Source organism: Varroa jacobsoni, unplaced genomic scaffold, assembly GCF_002532875.2.
Source record: "Varroa jacobsoni isolate VJ856 unplaced genomic scaffold, vjacob_1.0 scaffold_1264, whole genome shotgun sequence".
NCBI lineage: Eukaryota > Metazoa > Arthropoda > Arachnida > Mesostigmata > Varroidae > Varroa > Varroa jacobsoni.
Window position 1 is genome coordinate 138,878 of NW_019214166.1, and position 24,111 is coordinate 162,988.

Consider the following 24,111-nt stretch of genomic DNA (forward strand, 5'->3'; position numbering starts at 1 on the left):
AAAGATGACATGGCCAGAACGATCTGGTCAGGATGGAAAATATATAAAAGAAAGGAGTATTTAGATGCAGAAAGGATTTCAGAGAAATTCAGAGAATAATCGAACTCCTCAATGTTCATGTGCTTACCCCACTTTACTGCTGGAAGTATCGAAGCCTTAGACAACCTGTGCGCTTCAGCGCCTCATCACGGCCATTGCGAGGAGACGTTCGGAACACGATGAAACAGAAAGTATTTTGAAGGACTTGGCTCTAGAGAGGCGAGAGCAGACTTTTTTTTTACTAACAGGGCGTTAACAGCAGGCGATGAGTCAGGGCAGATCAACAGAGAGAAAAGTGGCAGAGCCATTGGACAAAAAGGAGCGAGTTAGCCCCGAGGGGCATCATCGAGAGCAAGGCGGTTGGCCGTTCTCTAGTCCGAAGAGCAGTTCCGCCTAACCGACCTGGCACCGTGGGGGTAATGGACGGAGACTGGGGGAGAAGCAGAGAGCTTTGGTGTAGGGAAGAAAAGGATTGAGGAAAATGAAAAGAACATGGATAATTCAGTACTCTGTCGTCGTCTTTGCCGTCGCCGTCACGTCCCGCTTTTCATGCGTTAAGCAATATAGAAGAGCGAGGCAAAAGCTCGCAAGAGCGAGCAAACTTAGTCAATGACAAGATCAAGAATGAAAATAATCCCGTTCTGTTCCGGCTAAAGTTACCGAACAAAAGACTGGCCAGCCAACAGGTGTAGATACTCCTAACACATGCTCGTCAACAGCAATAGGTACACGTAACGAGGATCTTGATCCTTAGGTGGAAAGCCGAGAAGCCTGCTATTCGAAGTATATACATATGAAAGACAAGTTCGTTTACTTACCATACATAATTGTCAGTTGACGACGACGGCGACGTCTCGTTTGTAACAGGCCCATTGATACTAATTTACAACATTATTTGTTAAGCACGATTAGAGATAGGAAAATAGAAAAAAAGAAGTGAAGTATATCTACAATATGTAAAGTGAATCATTTTCCGAAGAAAAAACAAATAAGAAAGTATTTCGTCTGTAACAAAACACCGGTCGGTTTTAGGACTGAATGGCTCGAGTGATTTGAGGAGCATGGCACTATTCGTCTACTAGCTAAGCACCTGAAAAAACGTCTATATTTACATTTTGTATCTTAATATAAATCTTTTACAGCCGAGCTGGGGTAGTTACTGTGCTTCTAGACTGTCATCGGTTCATCTATACACATAAACACAAATTTTTCTACAAGCAAGATGTGTATGTAATGATTTTGCTATATTAACTCAGTTTAGTAAGTAGATTCTATCGCCAGAACTGTTTGTTTAGGTTTTCCCTCTGGAGATCCTCCAACCGCCTCTGCCCAAATTTTACGCTGTATTGAGCCTTGATTCGAGTGCAAAAGCGACTGGGGGCATTGGAGCTTCAGTCTTTGGAAGATGAAGGCTTGCGGACGTGACTGCGTAACTTTATCGTTGACTCAGTCTTGCCTGACTTTTGGGGGCCAGTTGGCAAAGGCCTAAATGAACAACTGCAACGTATTTCTCGCCTGACGACACAGTAAAAAAATGTGCCATTTCTAGCTTTGCTTCGTACTAGTGCTTTTTCCGTCACATGCTATTGTATCGTACACCCTACGCGAAGCTTTCTCGTGGTTGCCCCGGTCAGAAGAAACACGTTCATTGGGTCGGCCAACCCCGCACCAGTCTAACCAATGTAGGTAAGCGCATATGACAACATGTGATACGGCATCGCTGTCAGCGGTATCACTAAGGTTCGACCTCGTCCGCTAAGACTTACTAACACCAAAATTATCTATAAGAGTCGATGGGTCGAGTAACGAATATCACCGAGCAGTTCTAATTTAAGAGCCTGACACTTTAAGGAAGCCGATATCAACTTCGTACCGACAACAAAGTAAGAAATTAGAGTATTGGGACGTTGAAAGGGCGAAAGAATACAATAATCGTGCTCTGTAGTCTCTAGCTGCTAGGCGGATACCCAGATAATACGTTCATGGCACAGAAAGTTAGTTGGTTTAGGGGATCAGCAGCCATATTGGTTACCGGTTGCGAAAAATTGACGAATGGACCCGCTCAGAAAACCAGTCTGGGCGCAGACCTGCGAGGAATATGTATCGGCTAAACTGCCGTGCCCCCTGATACCACCAGCTGTAGACAATGGAAGCGCACGAATGCTAGAAGCGATTATGGGGCGTTTGAAGAAAAAGAAGGGCCGAACCAATAGGCCAACCTAATGTGCCGGATACGCACAGGTTCTGCACGCCGTCTTAGCAAATAAAAAAAAAGTAGTCAATAACCAATGATTTTCCTTGAATCACAGATTCATAATATAGACACACACACACACACACACCATGATTATAATTATTTGTATTTTTAGCTAGCACACATATCTGTAGATCTGGTTTTTAGGTCTGTTCCGTCTGAGCAGGATATAAAAAAAAACAGTTAAAATCCAGCTGGTCACTACTTATATTGAGCTACAATACATTTGCCTATGGCTGGCGTAGTAGGCGAGGTGTAACACGTCCACACATAAAGTATAATACAGAATAGTTCGTAAAAATGCACCAGTGAGCAATTGTTAGCAATGATTCCAATTAAAAGTATGCATAATTATTATAGAAAGTGGTGGTACAGCAGTAATGCGTCTCCGTACTAACTAGAAGGGCACAAAGCGGTTAGGTTCGAATCCGGCGGTATGCGCATATTAATCTGTCAGTAAAGTCTGCATAAAAAGAAAAGCTCTTGTTTGACCCTTTTAGATTGGTTGTCTTGAGCCCCCTGCTCTAGCAGATTCCTGGAACAGTTTACTGATACTGAGGTCCGTTGTAGAACGGACAGCTTAGAGTCAGTAACGGAAAGGTTCATAATAATAAGAATTATAGAAGTTTTGGTTTATATACAAATATATACGTCATTATCGAATCGTTTGTAGAAGAGTAATAATCACGATTACTATTTTACGGTGTGATTGCTATATCAATTTCAAGGTAAGCAGGCGATTCATGCATGGTTGAATTTGAGTGACAGGTTCAGCACCAAGCGTGCTTGGTGTGGTAGCCATTTTGCTCGACAGTTGACAGTTTGAACCAGTCGATTCAAACAGACACGTTTCCCCCTTCTTCAAATCTTTTTCGTCCTAACAGCGTACTCGGGGATAACGTCATTCCTAAGTCACCTGCAGAAACTTTTCTTGTAGCTGTATCCGTTATTACATGAGTGTAAAGGGTAATCGCCTCATCTTCGGTTTATGTTATTCGTTATCGTTTTTGTTGTCATTCCCTTGTCCCATGCATTTTTGCTGTTTCTTCGACTGCTTCGCCAACATACAGTGCTATAGCAACAGTAGTAGTAGTAGTAGCAGACGACCAGACCGGCTGCTGTTGCCACTGGTACTGGACTTCTGTCGAGCAAAGTCATATTGAAACGACATTGTAGAGTTGGCGGGGCAGTCAACCCCTTGGACTGTAATCTGTTCAACTGGAATTGTAGAGGAAGAGATGGACGACGTTTGTAGAGGCGGAAAAACCGACGAAGCGACTAGACGACGTCGCACTCGACCGACGGTTAACCATAAGCAGCAGTGGCTGTACCCATGTGGCAAGCTCGGCTGGCGATAGTGGCAATTCGCGACAGCCACGTCGCTCACCCGCCGTATTAACCGTTCCCATAGACGTGGGCAGGCTGTCCCTTCGGGGACACAAACAGATATGCGCAAACCGGCGCGACTTCTTGGGCCCACTTTCCAACAAAAACAGCTGTTTTTTTTTGCAGTACCCGATGCAAAGCTGCCAGTTGCAGTACACTTCTGTGGGGGACGTATGTGAAGAGAGATGAGAAGGCGCACAGAGCACATTTTTGGTCTCATGTCTTTTTCGGCCTATGGGGGTAAAACCTACTTTCGGTAAAATTCTTCGCTACATGGCTTATAAAGACATTTCCTATAAACTCAGCGGTGTGTGACGGACGCACTGGTACTTCTTCGCGTTTCGCGTAAATCCGGAAGGAAAGAACGTAGGCTTAAAAAAATGGCCTTTGCACGAGGGAACGACAATCCTTATGCTTCTCTAAACTGACCGATTGACCAGTCAGGTTAGATGTTACCATGTCGTCGCTGGGCATAAGGGTACAACGTACAATGTGGAAACAAAACCGTTTCCAAAACACGCAGGGATAAATTAGGTGAGATGCGCCGTAAGCGTCATGTCGGCACGCATGTGAATCTGCAAGTAAGCGAGAAACGTGCTAAATGCTTATTGCACTGTCAATGTCGACGATTCTGCAGAGCATTGAACTACGTTGACGTGGTCAAGCTGCTCGTGGGATAAGTTGGTTCTCTGCTTTATTTGTTGGACATCTTAAGTTGATCGGTCACTTTGTAGAATTTCGAGAAAAAAAGAGCCTATCCATAGATCTTAACTGATACATCTTATGCGATTCGCATTTGGACGACCAATGACAGCATGCTGTTTCAATGTAGCCTTACGTGTCTACAAACCTAAAATTTTGTTGGTTTTACCAGGTTCACTCCAACATCAATAATTCGAACGCGAACAACATTACGAGGTTTCTCCTTAATAAATGCTGGAAGCTCTTCTAAGTAAGTGTATTGCACATGCTGATATCACTCAACCGTAATTACGTTACGTTTATTTATTTGAAAAGTTATGTCACTTTATGTCAAGGATAATCTTATACTCAAGTGTTCTAAACAAATAGCACAGATTTTTTTTCGGTGAGTGACTCTGCTTTAAGTCAGAACGACTATGTTTTGTTGGTCCCTTTGCTTTTTTAGTCATTCTATCCCCATGTTTTTTCGTTCTGAATGTTTACTTTTTTTCTTGGGCAGTTTCCTTGTGTCTGTCTTACCTGTTACGTTTGTCCAAAAGCATAATTCGTGCCGGTCAAGGCTAGCTAATGGCTGAACGTGTGGACCTCGTTTCGTAAAGAGGGTATCGATTTTGTTGGCTGTTGTGGTCGCATTATGAAGGTGTGTCGCGGACTAAGTCGAAAATCTTACCGACTATAATAGTGTTCATGGCTACTTTCTCTGGAGTCTGCCTCGTCCTCGTTCTGCAGATGCAAAAAGTGTTGCGACCGTTGCTAGAGCAGAGAAGCTCCTATGCGACTATTCATGGTGTTCGTCTTTGTGCGTAAAGGCAAATGGACGCAACTGTTAGTCTTTGGTTGCGGAACTTCTCTTCGCTGTACGCGCACGCTGTCGACTCAATCGATAACTTTTCTCACCCCATCGTACGCATGAACGGCTCTTCCAGACGGTTACTTCACTTACTATCCACGAAGCTTACTGATAAAACGAGTGCTTTAATATGAGCGGTTAGTCTTGCTTGGTCAGCCCCATGACAAAAAAACACTGGGCAAATCACCGGCAGTGATCCCCGCCATCAGAATGGAACATGGTTCCCCGACGAAAAAAGATTTGCTTGATACTTTTTTGTAACCTTTTATTATAACTGTACGCTTCGTCGTCCAGCCTGTAGTATCGTGTACTACCACGAGATCGTCTTTGTTCTCTATCTATGTGATCTAATGGTTGCAGATTTTATAGGCATCCTTCACAGTTCTCGATGGGGTGGCCGGCGTCGTCGTAATCGTCTCGGTTGCCATCGATAGCGTGCGTAGCCGGAGCAGTTCAGTGATGCTTCTTCTTTACCACGTTTGCTTCATCTATGTAGGACTCTCCACCACCGCTTCATCTAACCCCCAAAAGAGGCTGCCGCCAGTGAAACAATAGAGGACGATGCCTCCGCACCTCTTCCCGCCCATCCACCCGCCCGCTTACCTCTCTTTCCAGCTCGCTTTACCCACACCGACATTCCAATTGTCCTTGCCAGCGCAGTGACGCCCACACAACATATGACGCAATTGCTGCGCAACGGGCGTATAACAGTCAGAATGGCTGATGGTGTTACAGGCATTTGATTGCGAAAAACTGCTCTACGATAGAAGAATTGACGTGTGTAATTATATGAATTGATCAGATAGCTGTTACTTAAAACAATCATGTATTTCCTAATTCGTATTTTTATAATATATATATATATATATATGAGTGCAAAAAGTTCTTGCGAGTCTGCCTGGAAAATGTGGGTGGGATCGTATAAATATTCCGTCCTATTTTGCCCCACCTTTCGACACCTGTGTACAAGGAAGTCGACGCGCGCTATGAGAAGTTTCCTTGACACGCAGAGGAGCGTACCTTTTTCGACTGCCCCACCCATATGGGGTCGACAAGAGGCGCGTTCGGATTCTATTCGGGAATTTACCCATCGTTGACCTTTGTCAGCGATTCCAATACGGGGTACTGTGGTGCTGCTAGCAGACGCCGGGCTCAGTAGCCGTGCCTTGCACCGCTTACTTTGAGGAGCCATGTGTCATTTATACATCGTTCATTGATGCTTACCTAACATTGATCGCAACTCGCTTGCGCACAGCTGTAGGACCAGGCTTTTGGCTGCCTAGCTTCTTCACCTACCGCCGTTTCCTTTTTCCACATGGTTTCGTGCGTCTGGCTCACGGTTATGTAGGCTGTATGCTATTTGCTACTATTAGCCATAAGCAAAGATAGCCATCTATTCATTCGTTGGGCTAGGCAAAGCACTAAACAACCGCAGACGTCGGAGATTCCATTAATATCGGCTGTTTCACATTGTTCAGTCACCATTTACTGGTCCATTGCGATGTAATAAAGAAACTGGGATTTATAATTAATATAGTATAATAAGATCAAAAATATACACATTTTGCAAATGCAGATATATAGTTTCTGTCATAACATATTAAGGTTTTCGGTAGTATAGCTAAACAATACCTTCGACAACGGCTTTAATCTAAAAATATCACTGAGCATTGTTGTCGAAGTAAAAATACATATTGTATTTTATAGGCACATGGGATTTTAGGTCAAGTGCCCTAAAGTACAACATAACATACAAAGCACACACCCATATAGGCCCTGGCAACATTAGTGGGTGCTCTATACAGCCAACTAAGCAATCACGCTGCTGACTAACAGGCTGTTTTTGTCCCTCGGGCCAAAACGCCTGATATGACACTTAATCTTGCCAATCTGATGTCGACAGTTTTCGCACGGCCTCAACACCCTTTTTCTCGCGCGCATTTGATGTTTTTTACAGATGGACCACGCGACAGCTCATTCTAATGAAGATCGTTTCCGTTGCTTCATTTACGAGGAGCTCCGCCGAAATGGAGGCCAAGTTGGAGGCTACAACGTGGCCATTTCGGGTGATGCGACCTGTGACGGGGTACAGGCCCCCAACGAAGGCAGTACCACGTTGGTGAGTATCACTATTCTCATTTACGATCGGTATTTATCAATTGTCAGTTATTGTTATAGTTTCTGTAATAATGTGGGAAGATTTTCATGGTGAACTAGAATTGAAAATGTTGCGGCCAAAACGGAAACGTTTGATAATAACAACAGGGATGCTTTAGACGACCTTGGCTGGACCTGATTCCTGTCAAAAGAACGTTGCTCATGCAAAACATAAAGATGGTAAGCATGAAACAAGATCAAGCATTCGTTGCACGTTGGGGGTAATTATACTTTCACATCATTCTACTTTTTATAGTGATATTACACTATGTATATTATCTATGTAGCATTCATTTTTTGCAAAAGCAATTTCTACAAGTATCCTGTGATATTTCGAATAATTATAAATCTTCCCATCTCTACCGTGTTATACCATTGTTATCAAATTGTTCCTTTTAATTTATATGATTATAAAAATCAAATGTCTTCTTGTAAATACCCTTTTCCGTATACGTTCTGCTATATATATATATATATATATATATATATATATATATATCTAACAAGAGTATAAACAGTGTTTGGTCGGCTGCTAAGTACGTTTTTCCAATGGACCAGAATCGAAGATTATCGTTCTAATAATAAGAGTATAGGAGAAAGGCTCTCGAACATCATAAACAGAGTAATACATTTATAAATTTTCTTTTAGTGGATTATGCGTTGGCTTGTGCATCTTTAAATATGACTAATTACTAGTGATTTTGATATTGATACAAGAAGATCATAGTGGATGTAGTAACTGATTGTATAATAGTGTATTGCGGTTGATCAAAACAGATGGATAATTTTTCTCTCTAAAAATTTAGACTTGAAGGTCACGAGACTAGCTGGGTCTTCATTACCCACGGGCTTCATATCGTCAACTGTTAAATTCACGTAGTTCGAACCGCGCTTGAGACCGATACGCCTTCAAGCTGAAATTTATGTCGCTATCTTTAGTACGCCACCTGAAAGCGTCAGCGATGGCAAATCGTAGCAATAGCATCAAACTTCTGAATCATTGGCGTGTACACTAGTAGTATCAGCCTCTTGGTCGCCTGACTTCCTCGCTTGTAGTCGTTTCCTGTTTCCATATCACTTCGCGTGGCTGGCCCGACGTTGAATCGGCTGTATGCAGTAGGCCATAGACGGACATGGCCGCATAGCTGTTACATTGGACAGCCCGCTCTAGCGCAGACGCCAGCTATTTCGTTAATATCGGCTATTTTACATTGTGCGGTTATACTTGTGTGACAAGCCCCTAACTTGTCTGCGGTCTTCCGCCTTGTGACATTCGTTCTTCCAAACTGGTCGGCCATCCACCCGTCGCATCTGCTCCGCTTACTGCTGCTGCTGCTGCTGCTACAGAAACGACTGCCTAATGATGACTTGTAGCTAAGACCACACCAGTAGATATTAACCATGTACTACAAACAACATATCTTCAGGCAAAATCCGACGGCAAACGATGACTGCTAGCCCTGCCGGCCAGCTCTATCAGGCTAGTTATTTTCTGGCGGAAATAACAGCGTTTACGATTCATGATGTATCATATACGTAGCTCAAGTCGCGTGGCATTATTTATACGTCTGTTGCTGCTATTGCTGAGACGGAGACACAATAGGTGGCCCAAAAACAGCTGGCTAGTGCAGCTGTACACGACGACTGCACCGATAGTTGATCCTGACCTGCTACTACGTCAACGGTGTGAAAAAAATAGAAATGAACGAAAGGAATGAAAGAAACTAAAGGACGGAGTCATCGTGACCAACGCGAAAGAGGAAAAGAGCTCTACGATGAGGTCCAGCTTCCGAACTGACGATAATGCAACAAAATATTAACATGTCATCGTACCTACGGAATCGCGGGTGAGCACCATCTGTGGATGAAGAGCTCCTAATTGGTAAAAATGCGGCCAGCGCTGTGTCACGATGCTAAAAGCGAAGCGTAATAAAAAAAGAATTAGCGGAACGAGAGAGAAAAAAGGCGACGAAGCTCCACTTTTCGAAATTCGTTCTACTCGTCCACGTCTGTCATTCGTGCTGGCGATCGACCTTGATTTGATTTCTTTGATCCGTATACGTATGTAATTGTACATGATTTGAGGAGCGCCTAACGGCTCTGAGTAGCCTAAAGAATGATTTAAAGAGTTGTTGTTGTTGTTGTTTTTTCTTTCAAATTTTCGGACCATCGGAGGCGGAGAAAGACATATATTTTGGTCAGAAAAACGCAATATGGCAGAGTGAATCAGGACCTGTCACTGGAAGAAACGAAGCATCCTAATATTCATGATGCTACTCGAAAGTGGTACCACTTCTATTTATCGAACCACTCGTCAATATCGATATTGATATAAGCCAGTTATACCCAGCTATTTCTAGCGTTCGGCAGGAGAGTTGGGTCTCCAGTGTTGCTTGCCCTCTTTGTGTTTGACCTAAGGAGATATCTACAAAAAAAAAAAAAGAAAAAACACTTTGAATATGTTGATAGCTTTGAAATTTACTGTTTAATTGTGAATCAACGTTCCCACGAAATCGGCCTAGGAGATCGTTGGAACCACAAAAGTCGGATATTTCCTCGAAATCAAAAGTGTGTAGTTTTAAATAGTGAAGTCTTTGGTCGTCTGTCTGTAACTATGAAATTGAAAAAGTTTTACTTGTTTTTGTAGTTTTCATGAAAAGACCACGATGTGCAGATAATCGCCCAATTTAATTTCAATGAGCAACTAACATAACCGCAAATAAAATCTATAACAAGCTAACAGTGTTTTTAGATGTTTGATAAGAAATTCAGATGTGCATGTTCGCGTGTATAGGTCAACTTCTTTATCGAGGCTTCACACCCAGAGGTATATACTAACCAATAATTAAGCGTCTTTCCTGAATCATTCCGCTGGCATTATGAACTCGAAGGAGACAAAGTACGTTTTCTATCCATCGTCTTATTCAGGCAGTAGCGAAGTCTAGACGTACTTGTTCAAATCCGACCATCTTGTAAAGTATTTTTTTAATATTGGGTAAAATAATCTGCCAGAGTTCCGTTCAGCTGATGGCAACAGCTCGAACTGAATTTGTAAATAATATCTATGCAGTTGAATGTACTGAAATGCTGCTCCTGCCCACCATGTACACACACCTTAATGCTTTAGCTGTTGCAGAGTATTGTTGTACACCGCTCTCCTGACATCGTACGTGATCCTCCTTCCCCCCTTTTGGGCGTTTGGCATAATGGAGGTTTGTTCGAGTCTTGAATCATTCACAGAAGTCAAGCCTGCTCTTTATCAGTGTCGGTGCTAGCTAGTGAAGTTACACACATTTTGAACTACTAGGAAGTCTACACTGGTAAATAGCAAGCATTGAAAATACTGTGCTATATATCGACAGCGATGCAATTGCCTTAACAAACGTAACTATAAAGAAAAACGATGTTATCAGTTAGCAGTATTTGTCGGTCCTACTAGGCCGATAACGCTGAGCCGCATTAACGGGAAGCTTCCACACCGGCTTCATATTTTATGGAACGCCTTGCCCGCACTGAACAGGCTTTTTTAATCGTATTTGGCTGAAGAGGCTCCTGTCGCCTAGTCTCATCCCCAGCTATGAATAGCAATGCCAGCAGCGGCAGCGGCAGCGGCGTATTTTTAGTACAGGATCTGTTCATTCGTAAGAATCTATACGGTAGACATAAAGTGAACGCACAGGCTATGATGCGGCAGAGTGTCGTGGGTCGAATGTTCATATAAATACCGTAATAGATTCAGATGTGCTCTCCTTGTATATCTATCAGTTTCCACCCGGTAGTGTTGGGACTAGGATGTTTTATGCACGAAGATACCATAAAGTTGATTTCATTCTTAAGGCTACTTGTTGCACTACCTCACCCCGTCAGCATTCCGTGAAATATATCCTGCGCGTTATGCTGTTTTGTATAAATAAATAATTCAATATATCAAAAACAGGTATTCGTTCCGTATGCTATACAGTAACACATGTACGAAGCAGTTTGTCGTCCGTCTATCTGTTCTGGTAAAACAACCTTTATTGCTTCGTAATCCCTAGGTGTTTGTACGTTTGAAGTTACCGGACAGCTTCTGCTGCCCTTCTCCTGCTTCTGCATTCTCCAAGATAACTCTTTTGTGCCGCAAGAAAAATAGTCAGCGATAGACCGTTCGTTGCTTCTGAGATAGCAACTAAACTTCACAATTTTGTGTTGGTACTCTTGACGCCGTTGAAAGCTGCGGCGATTTCGACGACCCTGCGAATCGACCAATGGATCCGACATACCACGATCGTGCTACCGTGGGTGCTGACAGCGGTGAAATTTGCTGGGGCCAATTCGTCGCTCGCACGTTGATTCAACGAGGGGTCGTGTTTGCTAAAGGAATAAGGGCGAAGTCAGGTTCCTTCAGGATACTGATCCGTTTGTCAGAAAGGGCACCCGATTGAGAAAAACTGAATCGGATTCGATTGAAGAATCAAGACCACCGAGCCAGACACGGCCTGTGATATCAACTTCTATATCCTTACCTAACAGAGGATTTCACAAACTATGCCACTACCGCTGCCTATCCATGAGGTTGACTGCCTCACTACCGTCTGGTCCTAACTAGGTCAAATTGCAAGCGACACGTTTTTCTTTAGAGGGCTGTGTGGGCTGACAAAGCTGAATAGGCATGCAATTACAGTGTCCTGCTTTCCGTCTGCTGTTTCTGATGCCGTAGTCGATAGCAAGCCGCGATAACCTTAGTACCAATGGGTAGAGTACGTTCTATAACGGCATCGAAGTAGCTTGTGACGAGCTAGCGGCAGAAGCAGACTGGAATGAAGGATAGAGGGCAGTAAATGGAATTGATATAAGAAATTCGAATTTTCAAATTACTTCCTGCCACTCACTACCGCGGCGCTTATGAGATACACACGGAGACGGCAATCTGCTTGTATCATTCAAACCAACGGAAAAGCTTGCCCGCTTAGCTGAGGACGATTGCAATACGGTTAAATTGACAGGTAACTTATAAGAGGGGCTTGTGTAACTACGAACGGAACGAGTACAGACGAAAACAACTAACAATGGTGCCCTTGTTTTCGGTTACTTGCGACGTACTGACCGCAACGAATTAAATGGCGCATCTGGTGGTAGCTTGAGGACAAAGAACATGTTTATCAAACGATGCTATCGATGACTTTGTCGGTGGGTTTCTGTTTCTTGTCTGCATTGATACAACGTAACAGTTCGGCTTCAGTTTACAATTATTTATTAATAAATAATGTTGGTCCAGCTTCCTTTCTTTAGCCAGACAAAGAAATGATACACCGAAAGGTCATAATATTTGGTCCGTTTGCTGCCATATATTCATGCCATCTCCGTAACTGTAGCATAAATCTTATTAACAACGAGGTTTGAAGGGTCTTCTTATATGTAGATCTTTTTGTCAAGGCCTCATTCTTCCTCCGGCACTAACAGAGTCGTACCTCTGAAATGGCATCTAGCTGCAAATGCTACTGTGATTTTATTGCGATCAGCCGCGACTTCAACACATCAGCTGTGTAGTATTATATACAATCATAGCCTCAAATTAAAATTAAGCTTTGGCGCCATTTCTTTCTAAACGTCTGATCCTTATATGGTTCACCATTCTCTTTACGTGGGCCCTTTGACTCGTCAGGCTTTGCCTAATGTTGTCGTGATGGGCGATATACGTATTGATCTATTGCGCATACCCATTAGTTTTACGCGAATTGGCAGTTTGCCTTGTCTGCCTGCTACTGCCCGCCTATTCAATCTGTTTTAATCTATTGGAGGGAAACTGAACAGCGATGTGTGCCAGTGTTTACTTCATTATGACTGTGAAATAGCCTCCCAATAGATTTTCACTCGTTGTTTCTGATACTACGGCTGCTGCTGTTCAAACGCTTAGACAGAACGCGTCTGCAAATTAGATCGGATTAAGTCTAGTCGTATCGGACTTGACCAATGGTGCCACATCGGTGGATATGTGGTGTTTTTATGCTGGCTGGATCCCTGAATTTTTACGGATTTCTAGTTTGACTGACCCCTTTGTGTTCGATACCGGCAACTCAACCGAAGTTACCGCCACACGCCGCCGGTATTGGTTAGTTGAAATCCTATTGCTTCTACGGGTCCGGAACGTGCCGCGCCAATATGCAGATTGGCTATCCTTGCATATGCGTATTTACTCAAAACCGTTATTACTAGGTGTAAATGGCCTGTGGACCAGAGAGGTACACACTGCAAAGCCTGTCACTATAGTTTCACCAGCAGTTTATGTGAGCTGTGATAGCATCAGAGACCCGTTTAATCTACAGGTAGCGGTAAAGTTTTCGGGCCTCTTGGCTTGAACGTTTGTATTGTATATACGTTAATACCGGTTTACTAATGGTACTCAACCCCCCAGCCGTTTTTTGCCTACGATCCTCCATGTACTTGCTCACTAGCCGAAGATTCATGTCAGCATCTTACCCGACGCCGTACGCAATCTCTATTCGCTTATAGCGCCGTAGCACAGTTCCCATCGACTAGCGGCCCGGGGCATCGGCAATCTAGCACTGATGCTCGAAGCAATGAGTTGCAAAATTTGAAATTCTAATGCAGTCAATCTGTTGTGCGGGACGTCGAGCGATCGAGTCAGTAAGCGGCAGACCAGTCGTCCGCTTCTGTACGTTCTACTTTCTGAGCGTGCTTTCTGTCCCGGTACGGCTGGGGACTCACTGCGAAAAGCCGTGTCACTTGCCAACCTTGAGCAGGCTGATGAGTTCGACTGCTCGCAGTCTACTTGGGCAAATTTCCCATCCTATGTTTATCGACTAGGTCGCATATGCATGCGCCCATGCTAAATGGTGATGGTAGATTCTGCCCTATCTGGCGTTTCTGACTGCCGAATGGTGTGGAGCAGTCCCAGAGGCAACGGGAAAAAAGTGCGGGCATTCGACGCCACCGATAGATGATAGAGAATTCTATTAATGAGATAATTTTGTCGTCCTTTTGTTCACCTTCGTTGCGCCTGTTTGTTCGTGGGCACTCAACGAAAAAAGATGATGAGGGGTGACGAAGAACAGTTCAAAATGCGGCCGCTCAATGCCGTTTTTCGACAGGATTCACCTGTTGTGCGCTGAATTATGCCGGAATAATACGCAGATGATTGCGGTCATCTTTAATGAGGGTGGTGATTAGACGACTGTTTATCGTCGTCGTAGAGGAGTTACAAATGTATGTTTTTTTGCAGTGCGGATGTGGTATGTAACAGTCGTTTTATTGCAAACTGTTCAATAGGTGGCACAGTTCCGTTATATAAGAGCCCTTATTTGTGTGTTATTAAGCTCTAGTTCAGGCTAGAGAAACCAATCCGGTGGCGATGATGTTCGATAGGTAAACTCTGTACCCGCTTGTTTAGAGGTTACCTTTCGTTTCGGTTTAGAGATTTTCTACACCGAACGGTAAGTTCAGAATACAACAATCAACCGTAATTAAGAGGCAACAAGGCCGACTTCATTAATAAACTAATAACTCCCACAATTTATAGCTAGTCTGGTTGTTTGCCGTGGGGCTATTTATTCCGAAATTGATTGGCACCGATCAAAGGCACCACCAGTCGTTTCTTAAAAAAAGCAACCTCCTTTTGTGTGCGCTCCTTTCGCTAATTATCTCCAGCATACAAAGTCGCATTCGTCGTATGCAACCAGAAATGTCTGCGTGGAGAGGTACGTAAACAATACACAAGAATTTTTGTTGTATCGCGTTTGTATTTATGATAATAATTATAAAATTATTATCATAAATACAAACGTGATACAACAAAAAGCGTCTGGTTTTTAGTTTTTTTTTCATTATATTATTTAGTCTTTATTTTTCAAAACAGGTTTTTAGCACGGAGAGATGCTTAAGCATACCTTAGCGTTAGTTCTCTGCGATTGGGCCCGCCCTTGTTACACCTGTCGGCTACCATATGGCCGAACGGTCTGTCAGATTGAAGCGCAAAGATCTCTGAAACATCCACCTATTTTTTGGGAAAAAGCACAGGCTTGTCTGAGCAAGCTGGACTCACCCGACGGCGGAAAAAAACTGAAGGACGGGCTGAGTGGACGCAGTCTAAAAGAACGTCTGAAAATAAAGAGGAAGCAGAAAGGAAAGGGGAAGTCGACTAGAAGTCAAAGTAGCAGCGGGGGGTGGTGACGGCGGCGGCGGCAGTAGCAGCAGACGATGCAATACAATCCAATCCAACGGTAGCACAGTGCAAAGGATAAACAAGACAATTTGTTTTTCTTTCAAATAGAAGGCCAGCGACAGGAAATAGACGAACATTTGCAGAGCGTTTCCATACTAGTCCAATCACAACGCGTTGTCGCGCAGTCTCTCTTCACTGTTGTCCTTAAGGCGAAAGCTGATGATTGCAGTTCTTAAAAGGAATAAGTGGCTGTGGAGCAACTTGAGCTAGCACCCAACGTTGAGGGGGCGCACAGGGCAATGTTTGGGTCGGCCCAGAGACCTGAATAACTGGGCTAAGGACAGATTACTTCAGGGTTGGACTGTCGCTACTACATATATGGGATAGCAGGAACGATCAATGGATACAACTATAGACCGGTGCAGTACACGAGTTTCACTTTTTGCACTGAAATCTACGTAAATGTAGGATATCACAAAATCAGTGTAAAATGAAGATGTTGTTGAACATGTTATCTTGGAAAATAAGAATGTCTAATTTAGCGACTACTTTTAATTGAGATATGTTTATTTATTATTACAAAGGCACACTTCTATAGAGAGTAGAATATATGCATAGTAAAGCAAACGTCGTGTAACAATTTGAAGAAATACTTTCACGGTGTGAGGATCTCTAGCTATTTTAAAGTAGCCGGAGAGTTAAATGTAAGTAAAGAGACTAGTAAAGAATTATATATGGCATATAGATGCGCATCTCGCCATAATCCCTTAATAGGGTAAAATATGTATAGCTACAGATACGGTCAGATATGTAAGCGTATAACCCCATTTGCAACGTTTGAGGAATTAATTTTCTGCTGTGGTGGAGCATCTTTATGTATCCTTAGGTAACTTTTAATCTTTCACATGTTTAAGATATTCTATGCTGTTGTCGAATGACGAATGGTGCACCGTTGAGTGCCGTTCTGAGCAAAAGTCGTCCACGAGAAGCAGCATCCCTAAACAATTCATTGATTGGGAGCGACGTTTCCGATATAAATGTCCGTATCCTCTTTCATGCTGATACTGACATACGACAGCAGTAAGGTATCATCGTATTCGTCTTGCCGTTTGTTCTAACTTTCAGCTCCTTTGTCGCCTTCGAGCAAATGAACTGGGTTTGCGCATTGATCGCTGTTGCCTTTTCCCGTCCATTCTCACTTGTTCAGCATATCAATTTTTAATGCTCTCACCCCTGATCTCAGTTCTTCGTTCTCCTTCGCCAGCACTGTCCTGCGTCACCGATACTTCTCGAAATGATGTGTGCTTCCCTGAAGCTGCGGCGCGAACTGGCACAGTATTGCGTTGTAGGCCGACAGACAAGCTTGACAACGGCCGGTTTGCACTGTAATAATCCGCTGACTCGTCTGACCAGTGACGTTAGATATGGAGCAGACGTTACCTATAGCACTCACTGTTCATGGTGAAGGAGTCAATGTCGGTACCGGTAGCAGGTGTTCTGATCAGTTGAGGCCTTGACTATGTCGAACTGGACCTGGGCCCGGTCTTGGGCAAGTTTCACTGAAAAAAACTTCTATCCGACACCGTATGCTTTTTATCTCTGACAAGCAAAAACGCAGAAGCGGACCCGCAACAGCAGCAACGGCCGCCGTATCAGAAGGGAAAAGAGGAAAGGAAAAAGATGAGATATAGAATAGGCCAACTCTAACTCGGTATTCTACTTTCGCGTATCGCCGACGGACAGACTCACCCTTAGTTTTCTCCTTTTACTGACAAGTGAACGGGAAACTTTCCCTTGAAGCTCTTTGGCCTACCACCCTTCAAGCGTACAACATATTACACATAGTTGCTTTGTAGAAGAACTTAGGATGCAATAAATCTTACGCCGTTCCGCTGTGCTTTACTAACTGTACATTTTTTGTTCTAATTGCTTTCAGGTGGATGTGTGTATGCATCGGGGTTTGTGAATTAATAATGACAAAAAAAATTCAGACTCACCAGTGGGGGCGGCTCGAGTTTAATCTTCTATGTCAATTATATGAAACACTTGAAAGACACGGGGATTCTTAATTGGTTAAGAATATACTTACTCCCGTGCGCAGAATACTACTTTAGGCACACAAATGCTAATTTGCATAGAAGACAACAACATTTTTTTTTACTTAGTTCGTGCCCAAATAAATAGAATCACTGAGCTTTCTTTTTAACGTTTACTGCAAAGATGTGTTTGCACAGTTTTTATATTCTCATTATGATTAATGCCAGGCCTCTTCATTCTATCTCGCTATCCTCACTCATTCACTAACCTTGCCGTAGCAGATCGTACAGATTTGAATCGGTGATCATCCATTGTATATATGCACTAGTGTATAAAGATATTTGTATATAAATATTTCGTTAACTGCTTAGCCGTATATATCAGGTCGACATGATCAGTTTTTGCTGGCCAATAGCTGTACCTACGCAATTCGATTTTCGGTCGCCGTTGTTTACGCTGATATGAGATTGTGTTTGCAACAGAGTCGAAGCCAACTGCAGTTGGCTATTGGCTCTCTGCTCCTTTTACCGCCTCCCCACTTGCTATGAAAAGCTGCAACGAACAGGAGGAGGGGCCCGTCAGGAAAAAGCGTTTTTAGCTCAGTTCCGGAGACCTGCCGCTAAAGCCATGCCCCTGCCGCAGCTGCTATAACTTCGCCGCTGCTACCGTCTCTACTGGCCACCAAAACACGTGGGCAAACTAACGGTTTTCGTATGCTGACTGCAGCGGCTTGAAAACGTGACGTTGGTCTTTATGCCAATCGCCTCGAATGAAAGCGGGTTGAGCAGCTATGTGGCCATACGGATTTCAGATTACCAGGTATCACAAAAACTCTATCCTTCAACTAGTACCCTACGAGGTGATCGTAGCATTGCCAGGTAGGCTGAAAGCCTAGGCGTGCTACCCTTCGCAATCTTCTTGTCGACTATGGCTTAGACGCCGTCTGCGCGGTAGACTCCAGGAGTACTAACCTAGTGAGCGGCATTATAAGGCGCGACGAACGCCGAGAAAAAGCTGAGCTGTATCTCGAGTCGTTTGCTGCTGCCTTTTCCTGTTGTGTTTGTGTATCAAACTACAGATATGGTTTGGTTTGGACCAGCATTGAGAAGCCTGCCGGTAACAGTAGCAGTAATAGTATAATATTAGTAGGAGTGGCACTGAACGGAGGCGCTTTTGCGACGCGTGTGCGGAGAAAGCGACGAGACGCCGAATGAAAGGAGATGACGTTCTGCCAGTTGAAAATGTGCGGCGGAAAGCTAAGGGACCAGTTTTGGATCTCAGGAGACTTTGCTGCGCTTCGGGTGGCATTGGCGTCGACGAAGGACAATGAGGTTGTGTTGTTAAAAGAGGAGCGAGAGTAATTGAAGCAAGCGGTTTCGGCCTTTTTAAACCTGTTCGAGCGGAAGGGTGTCTAAACCTGTAGACAAGTTCTACTAAAGTCGAAATCTGCTCTAGCCTTCTCTAAACTCTCGTTCTATAGATGGCTTGGCAGACAGTTGTTTTCTCTGCTTGGGCGAATCAGGATGCCGCAGAACTAAGAAACAGAAGTGGGGCAAACAGAGAAGGCGGGAGAGGAAGCAGACGAGGGGACACAAGCCAACGGTCTAAGTGCCATAGCCCCTTTAGTTTCTAGGACCAGAAGTAGCGCTACAAGCGGAACCCGGCCCAGAAATCTATGGACAGCCGACGGTGAACAAGCACTGCATGAAAGTAGATGGAAAAAGCATCCTTGGTTGTTCTGTCTGCATCAGGCGGCAAGTTGCCTGCTCGCTCGACAAAACTAAAGGACGCGATCTTCTATCAGAGGGCGATGGAAGCCGTTACGTTTCCACCACGCTAAATGACCTTCCTTTCTTCGATATAGTCCTAGCGCTCCGCCTGCTTTCCGGTTGCTTCTCCATTTGGTTCAGTTGATATTTAACGGTCTGCTTCGGCCGCACAGCACTCGTTGTTGCTATTACGGTTAGTGCTGCTGGCGTCCGCAATGGACAGTTGCCGGTAGTCGAACTCCGGTGTGGGTCGGGTTAGCGCTGCGTTACCTTTAACTCCTTCGCCGCGTTCCCTCTTGTTCACGTTATCAGCTGATATCTGGATGGCGAGGAGATCGCTACGGCAGTACGGTGGAATATATTTCCTCATATCTCAACTGTCCTTTGCCCAGTCGGCTTTTTCGATTCCAAGTCACTGAAATATCCTGATAGGGGGATGGCTAAAAGCATATGAGGGGTGCAGCCTTGAATCATGTTTCTACGCAGGGTTTAATCCGCGTGCCTGTCGGGAAGGATTCAAGATTAGAAGGCCTGCCAATAATGACCTTGCACATCCTTCAAGATTACCGTTGCATCGAAGTTTTGTGTGTTGGCTATAGCAACAAACGCTGAAAAGGCATCACATACAATCAGAAAAGACAAGCGGATAAGCAGACAAAGGAACAAATGGAAAAACCGTTCGTCTTCCTTGTTTAAGTACGCTCATCTATTGTGTTTTGGAATTGGCCCAAAGTATAGCAGAAAACGATGCAGAGTGAGCGCAAAGAGGCGTGATAATAAACGAACAATAGGCGTAAGCAACTGGTTTTCTCCGCCTCTACCGTATGCGTTAGAATCGATTCCGCCTATTGCAATAACACATAGCCCGTCGTAGAGATTGGAGGAAGCTAAAAGGAAAATTCTTTAAAAAACTTTGACATAATTAATCATGCACATTTGACATCATGTACGCAATTACATAGATGCTCTTGTAATTGGCAACCAAAATGATTGAAGAAGAAAGGTAACCTGACATCGATGTGCACGCTTGGGCAAGTTCAGTGGACATTCAGATAATTATGAGTAGAATCTTTTGTTGGCAAAGGTTCTTTGAACTGTGTGCTTTAAACGGTATCAATAAAAAAGATACCAAGAAAAACTATAGAAGCACGTAATAAACGGCTTGTAACAATGACTGTTCCTTGATATCTTTTTTACTCGGTCCTGAGTCAGGCATTTTCTGGCAACGATAACTTCCATCAGGTTATCGCAAATAACGAGTTTGTAGATCCGGCCTTTCTGATTCAGCTGTTGAAGGCACAGCATAACAAATCGTCAATGAAAGCGAATGCATTGACGTTATCTGTAACTCCCAGATCTATTTTGGAATCGGCGGCACACCGTAAGCTCGGAGAAGAAAGAAAAAGCTCAGAGTAGGATGAATGTTAATTAAGTAGAGACATAGAGCTCTTCCGCAAGATAGGACATTTCGGGTGAGGTAAACGATGCCTCACCAGAGTATAATAGGCTGCGTCTGATCACACGCAAGAAATCCGCAAGTTTTCCAGTGCTTATTCTTGAGGCAGATTCTGTCGGCAAAGCATTTGCTCCAGGTGTACCTCTCAAAGTGTATGCACATTATATTAGAATGTGCTCACGGGCGAAGCATACTAAAAGCACCTATGGACTTTACAGTAGCTCCAGCAATTTTTACCTTTGATCCCAAAGTTGTTCTTTAAATCGGACACAAAGTACACCAACGACCTTAGCAGAGGTTATAGCAGGAAACCACTGTCCTCTGCTGGTCCTGTTAATTAGAATGAGTCAGGAGTTTAAGTACCTGGAGCATGGTATTAAAATCGCTAATATCGGATCTTGAGGAGGTTTAAGGATTAAGGAGCCCGAAGTAGATGAATCCTTTCGGTATATTAATTTTCCCGATTATCGCATATTCCAGTCTTTGAAGCTAGGATAAGATGAGTTTGAGGCTCACGGCGAGAAACCCATTTTTATTGCATATAGCTATTGGGTAACAGAAAATGTAATTTCGATATTAAGTAAGTATTGACATGATAGCTACGATGCAAGCACCTTGGCAAGAATGCACAACATTGTCCCGACCGATGCACTTGTTCTAAAAGAGTCTAGCACAGCTGGGAGGATATTCAGCAGAATGATTAAAATACTAGTTCCCTCAATTTACTTCCTTGAAGAATAACTTCAAAACTCTGCGGAAGCGTTCGCATAACAATCGTTTTTAATAATAGGTTATAACATAAATGCTCCATATGCCAATTGCAACAGCATCTTTGCTCGGTTAGGAAGATCTGTGAGTCATTCCACATTTCATAATGTCTAGAGCTTCAAAAGCCTGCTGTTCTTCTACAGGTTTGAACGGGGCGCAATCAACATCTGTGTGTATGTATCAACGGTGTCGGTTGTTCGCGAATATTTTTAGAAAGCTGTCTCATCCGCACGTTTCTACACTCTCTGCCACTCCCCCGACGCTTCTTCCCGGGCATATCGTTTTCGCGATCTCTAAGCTCAACCACGGAAAAAAGATGGCTTTGGTTCGACTCGAAACAAAGCAGTTCCAAAAATGCCGTTGTTACGCTTATACTATACATCAAGCGGTACTGTGGACGTGTTTGCGTCTTTTGGGCACGAATACGACGTCGACGACTGTGGTGACACTGGTTGCGGCGCTACAGACACCGTCCAAATCTGAAAATATGAAGACCACAAAAGGGTGCGACTTGTGTTTCGTGTCGCTTTCGCTGTACGGATGCAATGCGTTGTCGCCGGCGTCTACCATCATTCACTTGTTCCACTGACGCAAGCACACGCGCACTCAATATGCGTCTTGACTCCACGCTAGCACGATGGTCACTAGCACCTCTGCTGGGGATGCCTGGCATCAGGGCAGGTTTCTTCGGGCGCAGCAGCTAACGTCGCAGTGCGGACTGCGGGTGCAGCCACGCGTCGCTACCGGCGGCCTATTTGGCAATGCTAGTCTGCTTTCTTACTCGCGCAAACTTTATTCGCGTCGACGCATAGTCTCTCAGATCACTTTTTTTCCAGACAGATCATAGAACGGGGTTGGCAGAAATATAGAAGTAGTTGGTAGAAATAGAAGATGATATGTCGCCTGTCGGGTAGCTACGGCAGCAGTCATGTCAGTGGGAGAAACTATTGATACAAGATCTGGGCGTGCCTGTCAGCACTAGGATGACCTATCGTTGTCTGCCTATTTTTACTTTTTCCAACATTGGTCGTTAAAGAAGGCGGCCGTAGGAATTTGTCTGTCTTAAGGCTCTCTTTTGAGCAGCATCGCACGAAAAGCAGATTACCACACCGAATTGAGTCCCTACGAGCGGCCGCAGACGTTGGAACGGTTCAAACGGAAATGACAGAAAGAGCTGCTGACGTGTGCATACCACTGCCTGCTATGGACGTCTCTACAAAGATGAGAGAAAGAATGGGTAGTCGAGGCATGAGGTATCGAGCCTACGGTTAGCTCAGTCTAATGGCAAAGACGACGTGTGAGTAGCGGTAAGAGTGACAGCAGTAGTTTAAAGTCACATCGGTCAGTCAGTCAACGCGAATCATTGTAATCCAAGCTGGTAGCGGAGACCATGCGTTGGAGGTGAAGGAAATAAACCTGAAGAAGACGCGAGATAGAATTCCACCGATGAACAAGACGTAGGTGTAAATGATACGGAGCAGAGATCGACAAAGGCTATGTATGAAAGCTATCACTCGACAGTGTATCCGAAATTCGACAACTAAAAGTTTGTGGTAGTCTCGTTAGGCGCTCGATAGCAGATTGTGCACCGGAGATAAAAGTTAAAATAGGACACAACAGACAGATATATAAACTTAACTCACTCATAAAGACTTAGATCTGTTTATCATCCTCATCATCGTAATCATGGTCACTGTCACGTCGAATAGAAATAGTATCTAGTAGGAGCAGCTGCCTCCTCGAGTCTTTGTCAAGGAATGGCAGATGGACTGTGCGGTGCGTAAAGGTTAGTTAGCACGGTATTCGTGCACCCGCTTCCTACTATTTTAGTAAACGATCCAAAGGGTTGCTCCGATTCGTAGGAAAGATAGAGAAAAGGGAGAAACCCCGACAAGTATGATTGGCTCTACGATTTTTCTAGAGCCTGAGCGTTATTCGAAAATTTTACGAGTCGCTATATGAATGTGTGATAGAATTTTTAGCTTTTCGAAGTATTCTCGATGTGGCGGGTATCATCGACAGGAAGACGACAGACTGCTTCATATTTCAATAAGGAAAATACTAGTAGCAGAGTAAGGCAACCCTCCATAACTCTATCCCTGTTTAGCTTTCGTTCCCCCTGTACGTATAGTGCAGAAAGATGGTTATTTCGGAGGACTGTTATAGAGCCACATTTAGCCAACGCTTCCAGAAAAATCCGGCAACAAACCGTGGTTTGGATTGGAAAATGGTGGAACAAAAGGGCGAGTCTGAATCGAAGCTTGCCACCGATTGAATAGCAAAAATGTCTATGTTATGTCGTATTCGTAATAACGTCGAGCTGTAAAACAATCAACAAAGCATTATGATCTGACTTGTGTGTTCTCAACAACGATCTCTCTATCGTTATCTCTAGGCATTGGGCGTTTACCGAAGTAGATGGAGAGCGCTTGCCGGAAACTGTTCCCCTTAGCTTTGCATATAACTTAAACTTAATCGTGAGCAGTGCGTAGTGCTTATAGTCTCTTTTGTGTTGCCGTATCTTTTAAACTG

The 24,111-nt window shown here is 43.9% G+C and overlaps 1 protein-coding gene across 3 annotated transcripts in view; it reads left to right on the forward strand.

Annotated features, from left to right (window-relative positions):
• LOC111268211 (uncharacterized) overlaps positions 1-24,111 on the forward strand; it is a 157,945-nt gene that overhangs the window by 114,601 nt on the left and 19,233 nt on the right. For all 3 annotated transcript variants that reach the window (XR_002685072.2, XM_022847041.2, XM_022847038.2), the window contains one exon: positions 7,189-7,350. Coding sequence is in view for 2 of the 3 variants with exons in the window: in XM_022847041.2 (XP_022702776.1) it covers positions 7,189-7,350 (162 nt within the window). In the remaining variant the exon portion in view is untranslated. The remainder of the gene's footprint in view (positions 1-7,188; positions 7,351-24,111) is intronic.